The 18189-nt window shown below is 33.5% G+C and overlaps 1 protein-coding gene across 1 annotated transcript in view; it reads left to right on the top strand.

Annotated features, from left to right (window-relative positions):
- Positions 1–18189, top strand: part of EMSY (EMSY transcriptional repressor, BRCA2 interacting) — a 90557-nt gene that overhangs the window by 53794 nt on the left and 18574 nt on the right. Inside the window, exons 11-15 of the mRNA XM_069470991.1 lie at positions 1703–1852; positions 4469–4639; positions 10214–10350; positions 13185–13358; positions 15380–15578. Of these exons, the coding sequence (XP_069327092.1) occupies positions 1703–1852; positions 4469–4639; positions 10214–10350; positions 13185–13358; positions 15380–15578 (831 nt within the window). The remainder of the gene's footprint in view (positions 1–1702; positions 1853–4468; positions 4640–10213; positions 10351–13184; positions 13359–15379; positions 15579–18189) is intronic.

The following is an 18189-nucleotide window of genomic DNA, read 5'->3' as shown; positions in this document are numbered from 1 at the left end:
AAGTAGATGTTTCATTTGTTCTTTGCCCTTGGAACCATTTCCAGCGCCTTTCAATGGTTGTCGTTTTATAATTTTCACCAGTGTCACTGGGTTAGGGGGTAGCAGAGCTCCTCATGCTACCATGCCAGAAATCAATTTCTGGAGTGGCTTTAAGTACATTAAAATTATCTTCTTTTTAAAGGACTATAGAATTCTCAGGTGCAAGTATCTGGGCCTGCAACTTTTTGCCAAAGAGGTAGAGCTCTTAACATTTTTTTTCTATGGAAATTTGTCTGTTTTACATTTTCTCTCTTTTGTGGGGTCAATATTGATAAATAATATTTTCCTAGAAAATTACCTATTCCACATTTTAACCTTATTTGTATATAATTGAGCAAGGTAGTCTTCTGATTCTCTTAATTTTTTTTCTATGTCTGTGGTTATTTCTTTAGGGACTTCTTTTTATATGTGCTTTAAGCATTATTGTGATTTGTTCATGAAATAATGCCAAAAATCATTTTATCCCCTACAACCTCACTGTTTATGATTTATTATAATCAGAATTTCCAAACTTCCAAAATAATTATATACTGAATTCTTACTATACATTAGGCACTTTACAATTTTGATTTATTTAATCTTCATGACAGCCCTATGAGGTATATACTAATAGTATTTTATTTTATGGCTAAGAAAACTGAGTCATAGTGATTATGCAACTTGTCTAATTACACCTGGATGTCATAATTTTAACTTCTTTGTTGGCAACAAGAAGTTTCAAATTATTTAAAGCTATTAAATAAGTACTCTATTTGGTTGCTAATGTCTTTATCTACATCACCATCTAAAAAGTAGTATAATTCTTAGTTGTCTATAGCAATATAGTTTAAAATAATTCTCATAAATTATTTCACTGAAGATAGTAGTGGGGGAAAAGTGTTACCAAAAATTTCCTTCCTTAGTTACCAATTATTAATATTAGAACTTAAATTTGTAGTTAGCATAAGAAATTTCTGTTAATGGAATATTTACATTTGGATAGTCAGTGTAATAATTATGGCATTTTAAATAAAAATTTTGAAAATTAGAAAACACCATAACATCACTGCCCTAACATTTTTATTTTATTTTTACATATTGCCCTCAAGTTCTTGTCCACATGCATATTTTGTATAGGTGCAATAATATTGTATCTTTTTATGTATTCTGTATTTGTCAAAGTTAGCTGTTAAAAGTACTTTTAAAAGAAGGCAATTTAATAATTCAAACAAAAAATGTTCTTGGTCTTTAATAGTTTTTAGTAGATTTTATATACGTTTAAGAAGTTGTGAAAAATCTTTGGTGGAGTTGGGAATACATAAAAGCTACATGAACTTTTGTTTTTGAATTCTTATGCTAGTCCTTTCATCCTAAATATTTGTATTTATTTGCTTGTAAAAATACAAGGCCAATGGATAACTTTGGTTTGAAAACTCTTATATAGACAAAAGAAAAGATTTGTTTTTCTTTAAGAACTCGTTAATGTAATGTTTTTGTTGCATTCCTGAAATGAAAAAAATTAGGAAAAACAGGAATTTGAAGAATTAGAGTTTCATCAATATGAAAAAAGCTTCTCTATAGGCAAAACTGAGTAAATGTGTGTGACTACTGCCCTCTTGGGTTGATATAAGGGACATGTTTTTAAAAATAATTTGTACTGAGATCTATCTTTTTTCTTTGAAAGGTGTTAAAATCATCACACAACAGGTTCAGCCAAGTAAAATCCTACCTAAACCAGTGACAGCAACTCTACCCACCAGTAGCAATTCCCCTATTATGGTGGTTAGCAGTAATGGTGCAATCATGACAACTAAACTGGTAACCACTCCTACTGGTAAGTTCCCTTGAGCATTGGTTCATTCATTTTTCATATATTCATCAAACAATTTCTCTGTACCAGCAGTAGGCTTGACACTGGGGATATAGAGATTAATGAGACAATGCTTCAAAGAGGGCTTTCTTGACTTTTGTGCCCCCACTGCCCTGAAATTAGCTTTCTGTTCTTTTCCTTTATAGCACTTAGCACAATTTCTAGTTACTTAGGTAGTTGTTTGTTGATTTGTTTAATGTTCTTCTCCTTATCAGATGATAAGTTCTATGAGGGTAAGGGACTATTTTCATTTTATTCGCCATATATACATAGAGCTTGTCTGTAAGTAGGTACTCACTTAGAATTCGTTGAATGAATAAAAATAGACCCAACCCCCAAGGATCTCACTCTGATGAGATTGAGAGTCTTTATTACATTGCAGTATAGTAAGCATTACTATGAGACTGAGGGAAGCACAGGATGCCATTGTGCCTAGATAGGAGAGCAGTCAGCCTATGCTAGAGGAAGTGACGGTGTATAATATTTTAAATAGTACCACCCTTTGTGACCTTGAACAGGTTACTTAATCTCTCTAAATCTTTTTCCTCGTCTATTTAATTGGGATAATAATACCTGTGCCATAAGTATTAAATGAAATCAGGTATATAAAAAGTCTCTAGCATGGTGCTCAATAGCTATTACTATTACTGTTAGAATTAGCCATTACTATTACTTTAAATATGTGTAACTCTTAACCAGACTTTTTGAGGGCTGGTATTTATTTATTTATTTTTATTTCAGCTTATTATGGGGGTACAAAAGTTTAGGTTATGTATATTGCTCATGTCCTCCCACCCCCCAAAAATGAGGGCTGGTATTTAGATGACAGAATTTAAATAATGTAAAATGATCCCTGTCTCAAGTTTATTAGCTGTCATTTATTGGCCAGTATGTAAAGGTCTGTACAAACATTGGGTTTAATCTCCTTTAGGTTTGATTATCTCCATTTTCAGTGACTTGGCATTAAGCAACTTGCCTAAGGTCACATAGTCAAAAAGAGGCAGAACTGGGGTTTGAACTTACCAAATCTGTTTGACTCCAAAACCTGTGCTTTCTTTTTTTTTGAGGAGGGGTAAAATATACATAACATGAAATTTACCGTTTTCAAGTGTACAGTTCATTGGCATTAAGTACATTCACATTGTTGCACAACCATCAGCACCATCCAGAACTTTCTCATTTTCCCAAACTGAAACTCTGTACCCATTAAACAATAACTCTTCATTTCCTCACTTCCCCTATCCCCTAGCAACCATTATTCTACTTTCTGTATGTGAAGCATGTGCTAAACACTGTTATTATTGTATTAAATTTATAGTGTTTCCCCCAATCATTTCTCCATTTGGCACAGACAGTAGTGTAACAGATATATGATTCCTCATGTATATATAAAGGTAGTGGAAAGTAATGTGTCTATGTTTATGAGTCTATATTAGAATAGGTGGTTTTAAGACAAAAGCTTAATATGAAATTTTTTTCAATTATAATTCAGCAGATTTGAATTATAAATCCTGTAGCTATTTACTTTGCACTAGATTTTCTGCCTCAGATATATCCTTGTAACCAATTTAAACTAATTCTACTTAATGGTCTTTTCCTCTTCCCTTTTAAAAATAGTGGTTGTATTTTTAAATGATAAATAACTTGATAAAAGCATTGAGGGGTTGTTGCAAATGGCTATCACAGTGGCCTCTGAATCTAATTATTATGAAAAAATTATTTTTGATAGAAGGTGTTAGCTTAGTCATTTTTTTCATTCTCCCCAAGGCTATTAATTCTCAATTTAAGAATAGTCTTTCTGAGTTACTGGATTTATAAGAAACAACAACAGACTCTTCTAGTTAGTTTTTAATTCCTGTTTGGGAAAAGAGAAAAGTCTTAGAAATAGTGGGAAAAGGTATAAAATCTTTTGAGAGACATGAAGAAAAATATCCTAAGCAGGTCAGTTAAAGTTGAGGAAATATGTAATTAGAGAACATTTTAGGCTGAGGAGAAATATTCCTGGCAACTCTTGGCAGCTTCAACTTTAATCTCTACTAAAATGGTGGAATAACCCTTTAAAAGATGGAAATATATTTAGAGGGTAGCAAAGTACAAAACAGTAAACGTTTATAAAATTTTAAGCAAACAATACTGCCTTATTTGCTGAGTGCTCACATTGGGTTTGGCACCGAGACAGCATAAAACAGATGCAGAGACCTTTAAATCTATAACAAATATCTAAAATGCTCTGGCAGGAAAGATGATTAAATTTAAGTTTCTTTTGGCATAAAACTAGTGGAAGAAGGGTAGTGGAAGAAGGGTATAGAGTTAGCTCTACTTTTTCTTGGGTTAGTAATTTGATGCAACACATCACAAAATTTTATGTGTAAAAATAATTTAAATTCACTTGGCTATAGTACTTCTTGCTATGTGCGTTGAAAACTGGTTGTAAAAATATAAATTAATGTCTTGACACCTTGAAATTCCATTTTCAAGTTAAAGTAATGTAGATTATATTAAATTGTACTTAAACTGTACAAATTATCATTCTTCTGTAAGTAATGACAAGTTTTTCTTTTGGCTTTTCCCTTTTTATAGGCACACAAGCAACCTATACCCGGCCAACAGTGAGCCCATCCATAGGTCGGATGGCTGCAACCCCTGGAGCTGCAACCTATGTGAAAACTACCAGTGGTAGCATCATTACAGTAGTACCCAAATCATTAGCTACCTTGGGGGGCAAGATAATTAGCAGTAATATAGTGTCTGGTAGGTATATCTGAAATATATTAAAGGTATAGCTGGCCTTCAGTGAGAGAAAAAAACATATTTCACTATTGAAGGATTCTGTTTGATCTCAGTTTTCTGCTTAGAAACCTAAAGCTTTGCTTTTAGTCCTTATATTTAGTGATTAAGTATAGTATTTAGTTTTAATATTAAATATTCACATATCAAGCTTTGATAGTTCTAAAACAGAAAGATCATTAAGTTACTTTTAATCAGAATGGAAAGATTATGGTTTATATTTGCATAGAGATTTTTCATTTGCAAAGTATTCTCTCATTTATTAATCCATTCAGACTTCATAACAACTCTGGGGTGGTTGGCATTGTGCCAAATTTACAAACGAAGACAGATTTGAGTTTAGAGAGGTCAAATTGACCTGTCCAAGGCCATACAAGCTAGATAGTGGAAGGAGTAGTATTTGTTCATCTAAATATGTTTGAGGAACATATCTCCTAATTTCAATTACTGATGTCACTTTAGCTTATTAAAAATAAAAATACTTGAATATCTTTATTTGCTTTTCACCATTTATGTTAACTGTTTGCTTTTTAAAAATATTTTATGCAGATTGTGAAGGCTAACTATCTGCCTATTTATTGGTATATTGGAACCATACCTGGTTTTATTGGCTCATTAATCCCTGCAGTATTTGGGTTGTGGACCCTAACATGGCATCTGTTTTCATTGATTATTATTTTTTAATTATGATATATATAAACTCTGATTAAGCAAGCCTTATGGACTTTAACTTGTCTACTATTTTTGTAGACTAGTCATATGCCCCAGGTGAGTTGTTCTAACATTTTAAAGTCAAGGGTTTGAAATTCCTGGCAGTAATTTGATGTTGCTGATAACTCAAGGAGTAAAAAAAAACCAAAGCTGGGCATGGTATTGGCATAAAGCACTATATTTAAAGCTGTTAATTTTGGCCCTACTTTTAAGTGTAAGTGAGAAAATCTAATGTTTGCCAGACTTAGGAGGGTGAAACCAGTAGTGAAAGAATCATCATATTCTGGCTTTTAAGAGAATATTTTAAATAACACAGTTAAATCTTAAATTATAATTTATTACTTGACAATATCTTTAGTATAAAGCACTTACTCAATTAAACATTTGTCAAAAAGTGATCATGTTTTTTATTGGTAGGTAGCTTTTTATGACCTTAAGGATTTTTCTTTGCTTATATATATGAATTTATAGTACCATATAGCTTGAGGCAATGTTTAGATACCATGAAGCCTCTGTTTTCAGACCTTATTAATAATGTAGTTACTTTGTACATGGTCAGAGCAATACCAAAGCACATTTTCCTATAAGCAGAGATGGACTCTGAGATACATATCCTATATAAATATATATATTATCCACCTTTGTATTTAGTTACAAAACCATTCATGGTTAGTTGCTATTTCAAGTACATAGGTATACATAAGAAGAGTTCTTAAACTTCTCTAGTACTGTGAGATATACTTGGCATGCAGTTGAAATAACTTTATTCATTGCATGGAGCTCATTTTGTCTCTACCTCTGCTTCACTGACAGTTTTATTCCAAAGAACTTCTTTCTGCTTGCTATAAACTGATCTTTATGTTACATCACTATTCTCTTTATAAAGACAGTTTTCTTATTTTATGATATTCTTGTTGGTCCACGATACTGGATTTATAGGTTAGTTTATTAGTATAATAGTTTTTTAATCCTTATTGTCTATTTATAGTAAACTGATAAGCCTGGTTGAATGAATTTAGATGGTTTTCCACCTTCATCCGTGAATAGATGCTGGATTCTAGAGTCCCCTCTCCTCCAAACAAAAAAGAAATACTTTTCTTAAAATATACTCAAACATCTATCTGTGAGAATAGAAGACTTAAAAAAAAAAAAGCTTTCCCCCACATCTTGGGGGAATTTGGAAAATACGGAAAGGTACAAGGAAGATTTAAAATCTATGATTTTTACCATCTATAGTAATGTATTAAAATTTAGGTATATTTCTTTTCATTTTTTGTATTCACTTGTAAAAATGTGTTTGTGTGTATATGTATATTTTAAAAATATACATATATATTTTTAAATTGTGATCTAATATAATTAGTTTTTGTCCTTTTTTATGTAATATTGATTTTTTTTCCATACTAGTAAATGGATTTTGACATCTCCTCCAATGGTTACATAATATTCTCTCATATGAGGTACCATTCTTTAACCATTTTCTTATTGTTGAATGTTTTAGGTTGCTTATATTTTTTTGTGTGGGGGGGTTGTTTTTTTTTTGTCCTTAGAAATAATCATGTAATGAACATTATTATACATCAATTATTTTGTAAAGTTCTTAATTCCTCTGTATAATATCCTAGAAGGCAAGTTAATGCTTCCGAAGTACTTTCTAGAAAAGTCAAATTTTTCTTTTTACTCGAGTAAGCAATTAAGCGGAAGCCATGATTGTCTTTATAGTTAACTCACATCTTAACAGAGTCGAATATTTATTTATACGTGTATGTATGAGGTTATCAGATCTATAGGTTTTGTTGTGAGCTTTGTTGAGGGTTGATTGAAGAATCATACCCATTTTTGCAGAAGACTGGATTCTTCAGAAGTGATCTCATTATCTTGACTCTGAAGGCATTATGACCACCATGACAATGTCAGGACCTTATTTTAATTCTCTCGTGTCCAGGCAAGGATAGTTTTTCATTCATCCATTCTTTGAGCAAAGCAACATAAAACATTACAGAAGAGATCAAAATTATCAGGTGATTTAAGAATCTGTGAATAGTAAAATCTGAGCCAATAAATTTGTGTTCTTCTGTAAGCCTGCCTACCATAATGTCCAAACTTTCACCCTCATCTTTTTTTAAAAATAAGAATCCCTGGAATGTATTAGTATTGTAGCCCATTGTGAACCAAATGGGATTCGTAGTTATTTGTACCCATTGTGTCTTGACTTTTATAAGTAAAGACTATATAAGTGGATTCTCTGATTTGCTATGAGCTAGATACTGTGGTAGGTGCTGTGATATATAGGGTTGTACATGAGTTTTATTCTCTGTCCTGAAGAATGCTAAACAAATGAATTTGTATAATTCTGTTGTAACATGAGAATTATAGACCAACTACTGTGAAAGTGTAGAAGATGACTTTTTTTTTACAATGTGTAATACTTCTTTCTTCAATGTAACATAGGTATCTCCTGAGATACAGAAACATGCTCACTGTAATTTCAGGCATTCATAATTGATAATTCCAGTCATAAATTGTATTTTATTTTGATATGATGTTAGACTTGCTTTTCGTTGTTCTATTCCTTTTTCTTCTATTTTCTAACATTCTCCTACACCCCATTTTCTTAAGCTTATGGGCTTGTTTTGCAACTATCTAATAAATTTACAAACCTCCATTGTGGAAGGGATTAGATATTTTAATTGATATAAATATAATTCACTTGTTAAGCAAGTTTTGTCAAAAAGTGGTCTTTGTATTTTGGTGTAGAGTTAAAAGCATGGTTTACATTTCGTTGAGGTAGTTTTTAATGCTTACTTTCTAAAAACACTTTTTATTAATCAAATATTTGGTGAGGCTGCAGTGTCAAAAGATCTCTACATAGTCAATCCATATGAAGGATTGGCGTTAAGAGTTATAGTTGGTATAAGTGAATAATGGGCAGCTTGGTTATTGTGGTTCTTAAAGCTCACTTCAGAATCTACAGATAAAGGGAAAAACAGTTGTAAAGATAGTTCATAGATAAAAGTGCTTTTAATGTAACTTCTGAGTGTGTTACCTTGGACTGATGAGACATTGGATAATAGCAAGTGTATATTATAAAGATATTTTTATAATAATATTGCCCAAATTAACATAGAATATTCTTATTCTTGGTATAGTTTTATTTCTAAAACTCTAGTAAGGATTGTTAAGGTTATCCAGTGGAAAATAATACACTTTTGCTTAATTTTTCTTTTTGAGAATGTATCAGTCATGTTTTTATTGAGTACTTATTCAGTGCTTAGTCATTGATAAATGATATACAAGCCAGTAGAAGAAGAATATGGCATGCCTTTTTCATAAGCACAGGAAAGTTGCTTGGTAGGAGCAAAGGTAGCATTGGGACTGTTATACTCAAGGACTGATATGGAAACCAACATACTGAAAGAGAGGTGTATGTTGGATAATCCTAAAAATTAAAGTCTGACAAAACCTGGAAAGCTAGGCAGAGGAGTCTGCATTTTGTATGGTAGATAATGGGAAGCCATAATGAAGAAGTTATTTGTTAGACTAGAGTTTATGGTGTATACTGTGGAGTGGAAACTAATTAGATTGAATTGGTAGATTAAGGGCCAGATTTTGTAGAATTTTGAAACAGGAGAAGGGAAACTGGAGCTAGGGATACAGGGATTAGGGAGGTTTTAAACCCATTTGACATGTTCCAAGTTCTTGGCTTAGGAAAGTTAGTTTATTTTAGGATATTTGATATGACAGGGAGCACCAGAGCTATTTGCATGATGGAGAAACTTGAAATAGGGATACAGTGTGGGAAAGGAGATGAGGCTTTTGAGTTGAGTCATTGATAACATTTTGAAAGAGGATGTATGTTGGTGACAAATTGAGTTCATTCACATACCCATTGAAAAACTTGAACAACTGTTATTGAGTGATTGCCATCCACTGAGAGAAGCACCGAAGAATCATTGACATGACAAAGATACAGTGTGGAGCTTAAGGGGCTTTCATTTTGTTGGGGAGCACAGGGAGTTAAGACAGGAATGAATTAAAGATTTGCACCAGGATTTCCTACCTGGACAATTAGGAGAATATGGAGCATAAACCTGATAGGTGGTAGATTTGATAGGTAGAGGAGAAGCAGATTATGACAGGATGTAAGGGAGAAAACAAGGTAATATTATGTCTGAATCAGTAGATACAGATCTAAGGATGCCTCATGAGATAGATCTTAATGATTGAAAATATAAATGAGTTTTACCCCTATACTCTCCAGAGTGCTGCAGATTACAGAAGCACACAATAAATCTGTGACTTGGTCTGTGTATCAGTGTTTACTTTGTCTTTTTTATTCACACAAAAATACATGGCTTATTTCTTTTCATCAGTTTTCTCTAGAGTCTAGTGTGGTGTGAATTCTAATAAATATTTACCTCTTATGTTCTTTTTTGAAGAGTTTTCTTACCACACTAGTCATACAGATATAATACTGAGTTTGGGGCAAATACATATCAAATAGAGATTTGATTTTTTTAATTTAACTAGTTAGAAAAGGAATATTGATATGGACACTGATAGCAATGTTTTTAGATTCTGAGTTTGGTATGTAGCTCCTCAGATTCTAAAAAGATGACTGCTTTAAGAGTCAATTCTTAATATTCTCTCATGCTGGGATGACTTATAACTTAACTATTTCAAGCCTTCATTTTCTTCCTCATGACAGCTTCCACGTCATCTAGGGATGACATTGACAACATGTATTAATTGTGTACAACCTAAATAGAAATAACCAAATATCACTAGTCCTTAACTCAGGCCTCCTTTTCTTCCCCCTTCTCTAAGGAACGACTACCAAAATTACTACAATCCCAATGACTTCCAAGCCCAATGTGATTGTTGTGCAAAAGACTACAGGAAAAGGAACGACCATTCAAGGCCTCCCGGGCAAAAACGTTGTCACAACATTGCTAAATGCTGGAGTAAGTAAGAGCTTGAACTGCAGACTCAGCAATCCACTGAGGATTTTTAAAGACCAGCTATACAAATATTTGCATAAGGACTTCAAAACCCCACAATGGCCTGAATGGCTTGATTTACCACTACTGTGATATAACAACTGTCAAAGCACCACCAACTGATGCCATTTTTCACAGTAATTTCTAAAATATGATGCTCATACTTGCTCATAGCTAGGTTGCTTATGACCACGATTTAGATGTTTAGCTTGGTCCAGATAGAGAATTCTACTTGCTAAACTTGCAGGAGGACTTCTGTTGAAGCAGAGTTTTATTCATTTTATTCATTCTTAAATAGATATTGGCCTAGTGTTTGGCCTAGGCTGGGCAAACGGAAATATTTGGGATTAAGACTACATAATTGATAGAGATTTGTTACTTTTATATTTTTTTCATTTTTACCTCTTTGAGCTAGTAAAAAAAAAAAAAATCAAATAAATAATGGATTCATCTATACTTCCAAAGGCAGTTAGTTGTTAAGAGCTTAAGAGGTTTGTAGTTACAAACCTGGGCTTCATCTTTCAGTATTATAGTTGTTTGACCTTGAATGACCTACTCAGCTTCTCTCGTTCTTAATTTTCTCATTGTACATTGGGGATCATGATCTTTATTAGTGAGGTTGTTCAGTAACTGGTGGCTGTTTTGAAAGTGCTTAGAACAGTACCTGGTACATAGGAAGTCCTCAACCATTGATTTTCTTCTTGTTATTATTCTTGGTACTTAACTATTTAGGCTTGCCTGACACCACTTGAAAATGGAATGCTATATTTCATTTAAGTAGATCACAGGCCGGGGACATGTAATCCTAGCACTTTGGGAGGCCAAGGTGGGAGGATCGCTTGAGGCCAGGAGTTTAAGACCAGCCTGGGCAGCATAGCAAGACCCCCATCTCTACAAAAAATAGAAAAATTAACCAGGCATGGTGGTGCGTGTCTGTAGTCCCAGCTACTCGGATGGCTGAGGCAGGAGGATTGCTTGAGCACAGGAGTTCAAGGTTGCAGTGAGCTATGATTAGGCCACTGTACTCTAGTCCAGCAACAGAGTGAGACCTTGTCTCAAAAAAAAGAAAAAGAAAAGAAAACAGAATGCTATGCTTCATTGAAGTAGATCTCATAAAAGCTTCTTATGCATCACAGTCTTTATAATGTTTGTAGGAATCCAGCATTAGATTTTTTCAACATTTTGGAAAAATAGATTATTCCTAGCCTGAATTTACATAGTAAGCCAACAGAAAAGCAAAGATTAGAATTAAGATTTTTAGAACTCTTTATAATGTGGTTTGAAATTTCATATAACATGTTATATAAGAGGGGATGCCCTGTACTCTAGACCCTTATGGTCAGAAAGATCTAAGAGTCACATGTGAATCATAGCTGCTAGGTATATCTGATAGCAACAGTTTGATACAGGCAATGCTAGTAAAACAAGCAGATCAGCATGTAAGACCATCTTCTTCACCACACAGGCACGTGTGGTGCACATGCTTACCACTTGCTCACCTGTGCATGCCCACAACACACATCAGAAGAGCTTTTTCAAAAAACAGCCTGCTAGTGATTTTGTTTGGCTCCTTTGAATGGGTCATCATACTTGGGCAGGGCCCATTGAGCTATTTAATAAGTAGGCATGCTTACTTGCAAACTAGTGGCTCTTGGTAAATGAACTAGAGCTCTTTCCAGAGATGCTGCTGTGAACAGTATGTGTGTGTCAAAGTAAGTAATAACACAATTGGCAGACCCCTCAAGTTTCCCTAGATAATTAGAGCAGATAGTTACACTTACGATTTTTATAATCATGTTTAGCTCTAAATTCACAGTGATTACTTTTTAGCCAGCTCACCTGGGTGCTTTGTTTTTACTGGCTGCTAAGTTTAGATGGCCACACCTTTAGATGATGATAGCTAAAAATTAAGAAAAACTGATGAGGTAAAAATTCTCAGATCCTTTCATTTCCATTTTAATTTTTAAAATTTTCGTAATTTAGTAAAATCCCTATATTTGAATTTAATTTTGTTAAGTTTAAGTGAAAAGATGACAAGTCCATGAATGACCAGAAAATGGTACTGATGAATAAAGCAGGTGAAAGTGCAGAAAATGGTGAAAAGTTAATGGACTTAAGGTATCTAGTTGATAGACTAAAGTGATATTAGTAATATACTAATAGTAAAACATGGGAAGCACCCCGAGTTTTTCCTTCCTTTTTTTCCATATAACCTTAGAAAGGACGTTAAAATCTGTGCTGATTTTATCTCTTGCCCATACTTTTTCACATAGACATTCTGCTATATATCCTTATAGTATGTGGGACTATGGGTGTTTGTATGTGTACATTTAGCTACTGGTATATTGCATAGTAATATTTTATTACATAAATATTCATTTAAGATAAATTAGAAAATAAAGATAAATGTGGAAGGTGAGACCTATAATCTCAACTCTTAGAGATAAACATTTTTAACAGATTACTGTATATTCTTGAGTTTTCTGACTCTATTTTCATAGATGTATTCTATGAATGTGACAGTATAATAAATATTGTTACATGAGGTAATTTTAAAAATTTCACTGATCAAGAAGTAATTCCTTCTTTAGATAGAAAGTTGGTCAGATGACTTTTATTAAGATAATTTCAACTAAGTGTACGATTTTTGATCACCAAGAAACATCGTACTTTGTTATATAATCTCCAGTTCTTTTCCTATCATCCTGGTAAAACCTTTCTCTTGATTTTTCAGTAAGGACAATTTTTATCATTTAAATGCATACAAATCTCTTATATAATCATTGACTTCAATTTAGGGAGAAAAGACTATTCAGACGGTGCCAACAGGAGCAAAGCCAGCTATCATCACTGCTACAAGACCCATCACCAAAATGATTGTAACTCAACCAAAAGCAATAGGTTCCACAGTTCAACCAGCAGCTAAAATCATCCCAACAAAAATTGTTTATGGGCAGCAAGGTAAAACACAGGTATGCTGTAAGATATGGTGATTTTTCTGGGCTCTTATATATTTTAAATTCCTAAAATTTTCGGGTAGAAATTTGAACAGAAAGATGAACATTCTTTTAAAATATCAGATTACTAAAAGTTATGACTGAATATATATAATTACTCTTCTATTGTCAAAACTTGTGTTTTGACAGTACTTTTTAAAAATGCTTAAATATTTGTGTCATTCTATGAACAAAGATTGTGAGAAAGAATCCCTTTGGAATAAAATTTTTTGAAGATGTATATTGTTATTTGAGGAGTGGTTGGCTGAGGGAGGATGTTAGTTATTCATAATCTCTCAAAAAATATTTACTTTTCATAAGCTAACATAGCCTTCAAAAGCATTTTATTTACTTATAAAATTTACTTTACTTGAACCCTACATAATGGAGAAGCTAAAGATGTGTTCATTTTTTCAACCAATAGAAGACAAGGGAACTTTTCTGAATATTTGCCTGGGAATATGAGGCTCGGGATTTAATCATATATTGCTAGGCTACTAATTATTTTGTACGTACTTTAACTGTTTTCCTGAGAATGTCAAAGAAAGCAGTATCAGCTTTAATTGACAAATACTATCCTAGAAGTTTTATAAAAGGTGTTAATTTACCTATAAACTAATAATTTGCCTTTAGAATCTGTTCCCTCAGAACTATAGCCAAATAGTTTACATGTCTAAAACATAAGTTTTGTGACAAGTTCAAATTGCCTATTGAGTTCAACTGTAACAAATTCATTTGCTCCATCATCTAAGCTGGTGTAATCATTTTTTCATTCTTGAACTCTTGGAAATGGGGGATTTAATAGAGTCCAGAAAAGTTTAGAATCTTATGTATATATAGAAATAAAAATAATTGTGGTGAGTTAACATTTTTATTCAATTGAAGTTAACTCAATTGAAGTTAACTCCTAGAGTTTAGATTTTGAAGTGGAAAGATCCAGTTTGAAAATTTTCTCCCATTTCACTTGTTTCAGTGTCTGTGATTTTGACTTTCACAAAAGTAGTTGATCTACCACATAGTCCATGTTGCTTCTGATAGTTGTGTAAATCAATGGTCCCCAACCTTTTTGGCACCAGGGACTGGTTTCATGGAAGACAATTTTTCCACAGATCAGGGGTGGGGTTGGGGGATGATTTGGGGATGATTCAAGTGCATTACATTTATTGTGCACTTTATTTCTATTATTACATTGTAATATATAATGAAATAATTATACAACTCACCATAATGCAGAATCAGTGGGAGCCCTGAGCTTATTTTCCTGCAACTAGATGGTCCCATGTGGGGGTGATGGGAGACAGTGAATGATCTGACAGGAGGTAGAGCTAAGGCGGTGATGTGAGCGATGGGGAACAGCTGTAAATACAGATGAAGCTTCACTTGCCCGCTGCTTACCTCCTGCTTTGCGGCCTGGGTTCCTAACAGGCAGACCAGTACTGGTCCATGGCCCTGGCGATTGGGGACCACAGGTCTAAATCAGTGTTCCTCTGGGGGTTTCTTCAAAGATTACTTAGGTTCTAAGCAAGTTTACTTTATGCAGGTGTGTCAGTTAAGAATTTCATTTGGTTCCTAACTAAAAGGAACTTGAAGAACACTGGCTTAAACAGATTAGGGCTTTATTTTTATTATATTAATAAGAGTTCAGAGGAAAGAAGTTCTGGACTGATATTTCAGCTCAGAAATTCCATTGGGAATCTAGGCTCTTGTCTTTTTGTTGTCATCCTCAGCTTTTGGCTATCATTCTACTATAAATTTAACAGGTTGTAAAATGACTTCTGAAACCATTATAGGCCAGCAAAAATAGGCACTAAGGCTATTATCAGAATCATGGCTGTTGCAGTCTGGCATGTACCACTTAAAATTTTGTCTGTGGCTTAACTGTAATTTGTCTGTAGATTGAATTAGTCTTTGATGAAAAATATTTTGTGACATAGAAGTTTAACATTTTAAAAAGTGCTCTAAAATTTCACCTGGATATATTTTTGCTTTTCTTCTAGGTTCTTATTAAACCCAAACCAGTAACATTTCAAGCCACAGTTGTTAGTGAACAAACAAGACAGCTAGTAACAGAAACATTACAGCAAGCATCCAGGGTAGCAGAGGCTGGTAATTCATCTATTCAGGAAGGAAAAGAAGAACCACAAAGTTATACAGATAGTAGTTCCTCTTCTACGGAGTCCTCCCAGAGTTCCCAAGGTAAGATCTATTTTACTTCTGATTTATGTAAGTACTGCTGACATAGTGCCCTAGTTCTAAAATAGAAGTTGCTTCTAGGGATTTCACAACAAACTTGTATGCTTTGATTTGTCAGTTCTTTTAGTTTTATTTTGTTTTGTGTAATGTTTGATCAGTGAGCTGAAGTTTTATTTTTGGTAAAGCTTACTGTTCTTTCCTGCATGATATATGTTCATCAAATAATTGGTAAACTTTAGATGATGATTTTGTTACGTAGGTAATATTAAACTGGATGGAGCTATGATTCCCAGAGGGTAATTTTCATATTCTTCCTATTTGCTTTGGGTAAGTAGGGAAAGAAGTATTGCAAGAAAGTGAATACACCTTTTGAAATGGTTATTGATGAACCTTGAGAAAGAATCAACGTGGCCAGAGGTAGACTATTAAGTGAGTTGTAAGTAGGGTGACTGTACATTCCAGTTTGCGTGGGACAAGTCTTAGTTTATGTCTGTTGTTCTGGCATAATTAATTAGTAATAGTGTTCCCTTTCACTGTCAGAAGTATTACAGATGATAATTGTATGGTTGTCCTAATTATAAGGAAGGAACTATGAAACTAGATTCTGTAGCAGGGAAGTTCTTTGTCTCAGTGCCATTTTAATTTTATTATTTTTCTTCTAGGGAGTCTCTTGAAATAATGATCATTAGCTTTGAGATGTACAAATCTAGTACTCCTGTCTCTCAGTTATCTTAACTGCCCATATTGTCAGGTGGTATGTTTATGTCTATGCTTATGCACTCTGATACATTAAGCAAAGCTGTTTATCTTCCCTTGTTCTTTCCTCACTGTCTCCATTCCCCCTCCCTGCCTTCCTATTATTCTTGCTGAAGTGCCCTCTTAACACCTTCACTTTTCTAATACACAGTCTTCATTTTATGCAAACACTTTATTATTTTACCGCCTTGGTGGAGTCTTTCCAGATTATTTTTTCTTGGTTCATATTGCTGATTAGTCCATTAATTCAATTTGACAATGATTTATCAGTTTATACTACATACTGAGCATTGTGCTAGGCCCTATAGAATTAGAATAAAATATAGTTCTTGCCCTCCAGGAGCTTAAAATCTAGACTAGGAGATTAAAAAAAAAATACACATACACTCCAGTATAATAATTTTATTAGAAGCAAACAAAAAAATGCCAAAGGCTGAAAAGTTCGCACTCAGTGAGCAGAAGATGAGAAAGCTTCATGAATGGGAGGTAGCATTTGAAATGTTCTTTGAAAACTCATCAGTTAAAAATAAATGGAAATATTGATTTTTAACAAACAATGTGGCACTCATTTTAGATAATGGATGGTTTCCTTCAGCACATTATCAATGATAGTAATATTTTCTGAATTCATTTGCTAAGGTTCACTTTATTATTCTATATTGATTATGAATCAGTTTATGTGGTAGTTACATTTGAGTGATGCTTATTCTCTAATTATTTCTTTTGGACTTACTTATTAGGTATTTACAGATTCCATTCATAGGTCAACTGATTAGCTGCTTTTCCTTCTTTTATTAAGCCTACAGTTCCCTTAAGTAATATTGGCTTTTTTTTTTACCCTCAAGAAATATTTTCATGGAGGACAGGTAAAATGTTTAGCTTATGAGTTGTTACTGGAAAGGGGACATGAACAGTAGAAGTCTATGTGCATAATCTCAGGTTGTCCTTTGAAATTGGTAGTTTTTTCCTAAGGGGACTATAAGCCAATCAGTACTTCTCAAACATGGCATTTCATTAGTTGAATCTTCAATTTTCATTCTAAGAATGGGACAAAAGTTTGTTTCATCAATTTTTTTATTATATATCTTTCATTGTGTATTACTTCTTTTTAAATATTTTGTAACACAGAAAATTTCACAATTCAGAATAGACATAGTTGACTGTAAAGCCAGTTTTTATAATCTGTTTGCCCTCCTCCCATTTCCTTGTGTAGTTACTTAGGGAATGCCTTGATTCCACTGTGGTTTCTAAACTTCCCAAGGAGGAGAAGTTTAGGCCCCATGTTTCATTCCTCATCTGTCTTCTCATAGGCTAGAATAGAGGCCTTCTTCATCACCCTATTCTGAGACTTTCCTTGATCACCCTTGGAGGATTCATCACTCCTTTTACATTATACTTCCAATATTGCTTTGTACTATCAGCTATTTTAACATCAACCATTTTATTTTGTACTTTTTTTTGCTTATTATAATTATTTTCATCTCCACTAGACTACTAGTTCTCAAAGACAGAGCTCATATTCATCTTTATATATCCAGTATTTAGCAAAGATGTTCATTAGCAATGAGAGTAGGTCCTCAGTAAAAGTTTCACTGAGTAAACAAACAGCCGTGCAGCAACCATAATAACTGTGGCATAGGGTTAAGCTCTAGCCTTATAGATTAATTTTTGTTGCCTGAGTCCAAAATGTTGTTTCCTTTCTGGGGTTCCCCACAGCCTTGTAGGTGGGCCTTTCAAGTGGTATATCTAGACTATTGCTTAGATATTGATAGGTAGCTAGGTGACCAAGCCTGATGGATCAAGTTCATACTTACCTAGGTCTCTTACTGATGATTGGGCCATATGTCTTCGATTGCTC

Source organism: Eulemur rufifrons, chromosome 6 (assembly GCF_041146395.1).
Source record: "Eulemur rufifrons isolate Redbay chromosome 6, OSU_ERuf_1, whole genome shotgun sequence".
Taxonomy (NCBI): domain Eukaryota; kingdom Metazoa; phylum Chordata; class Mammalia; order Primates; family Lemuridae; genus Eulemur; species Eulemur rufifrons.
Note: the sequence above shows the minus strand (reverse complement) of the source record. Positions and strands in the feature narration are given on the sequence as shown.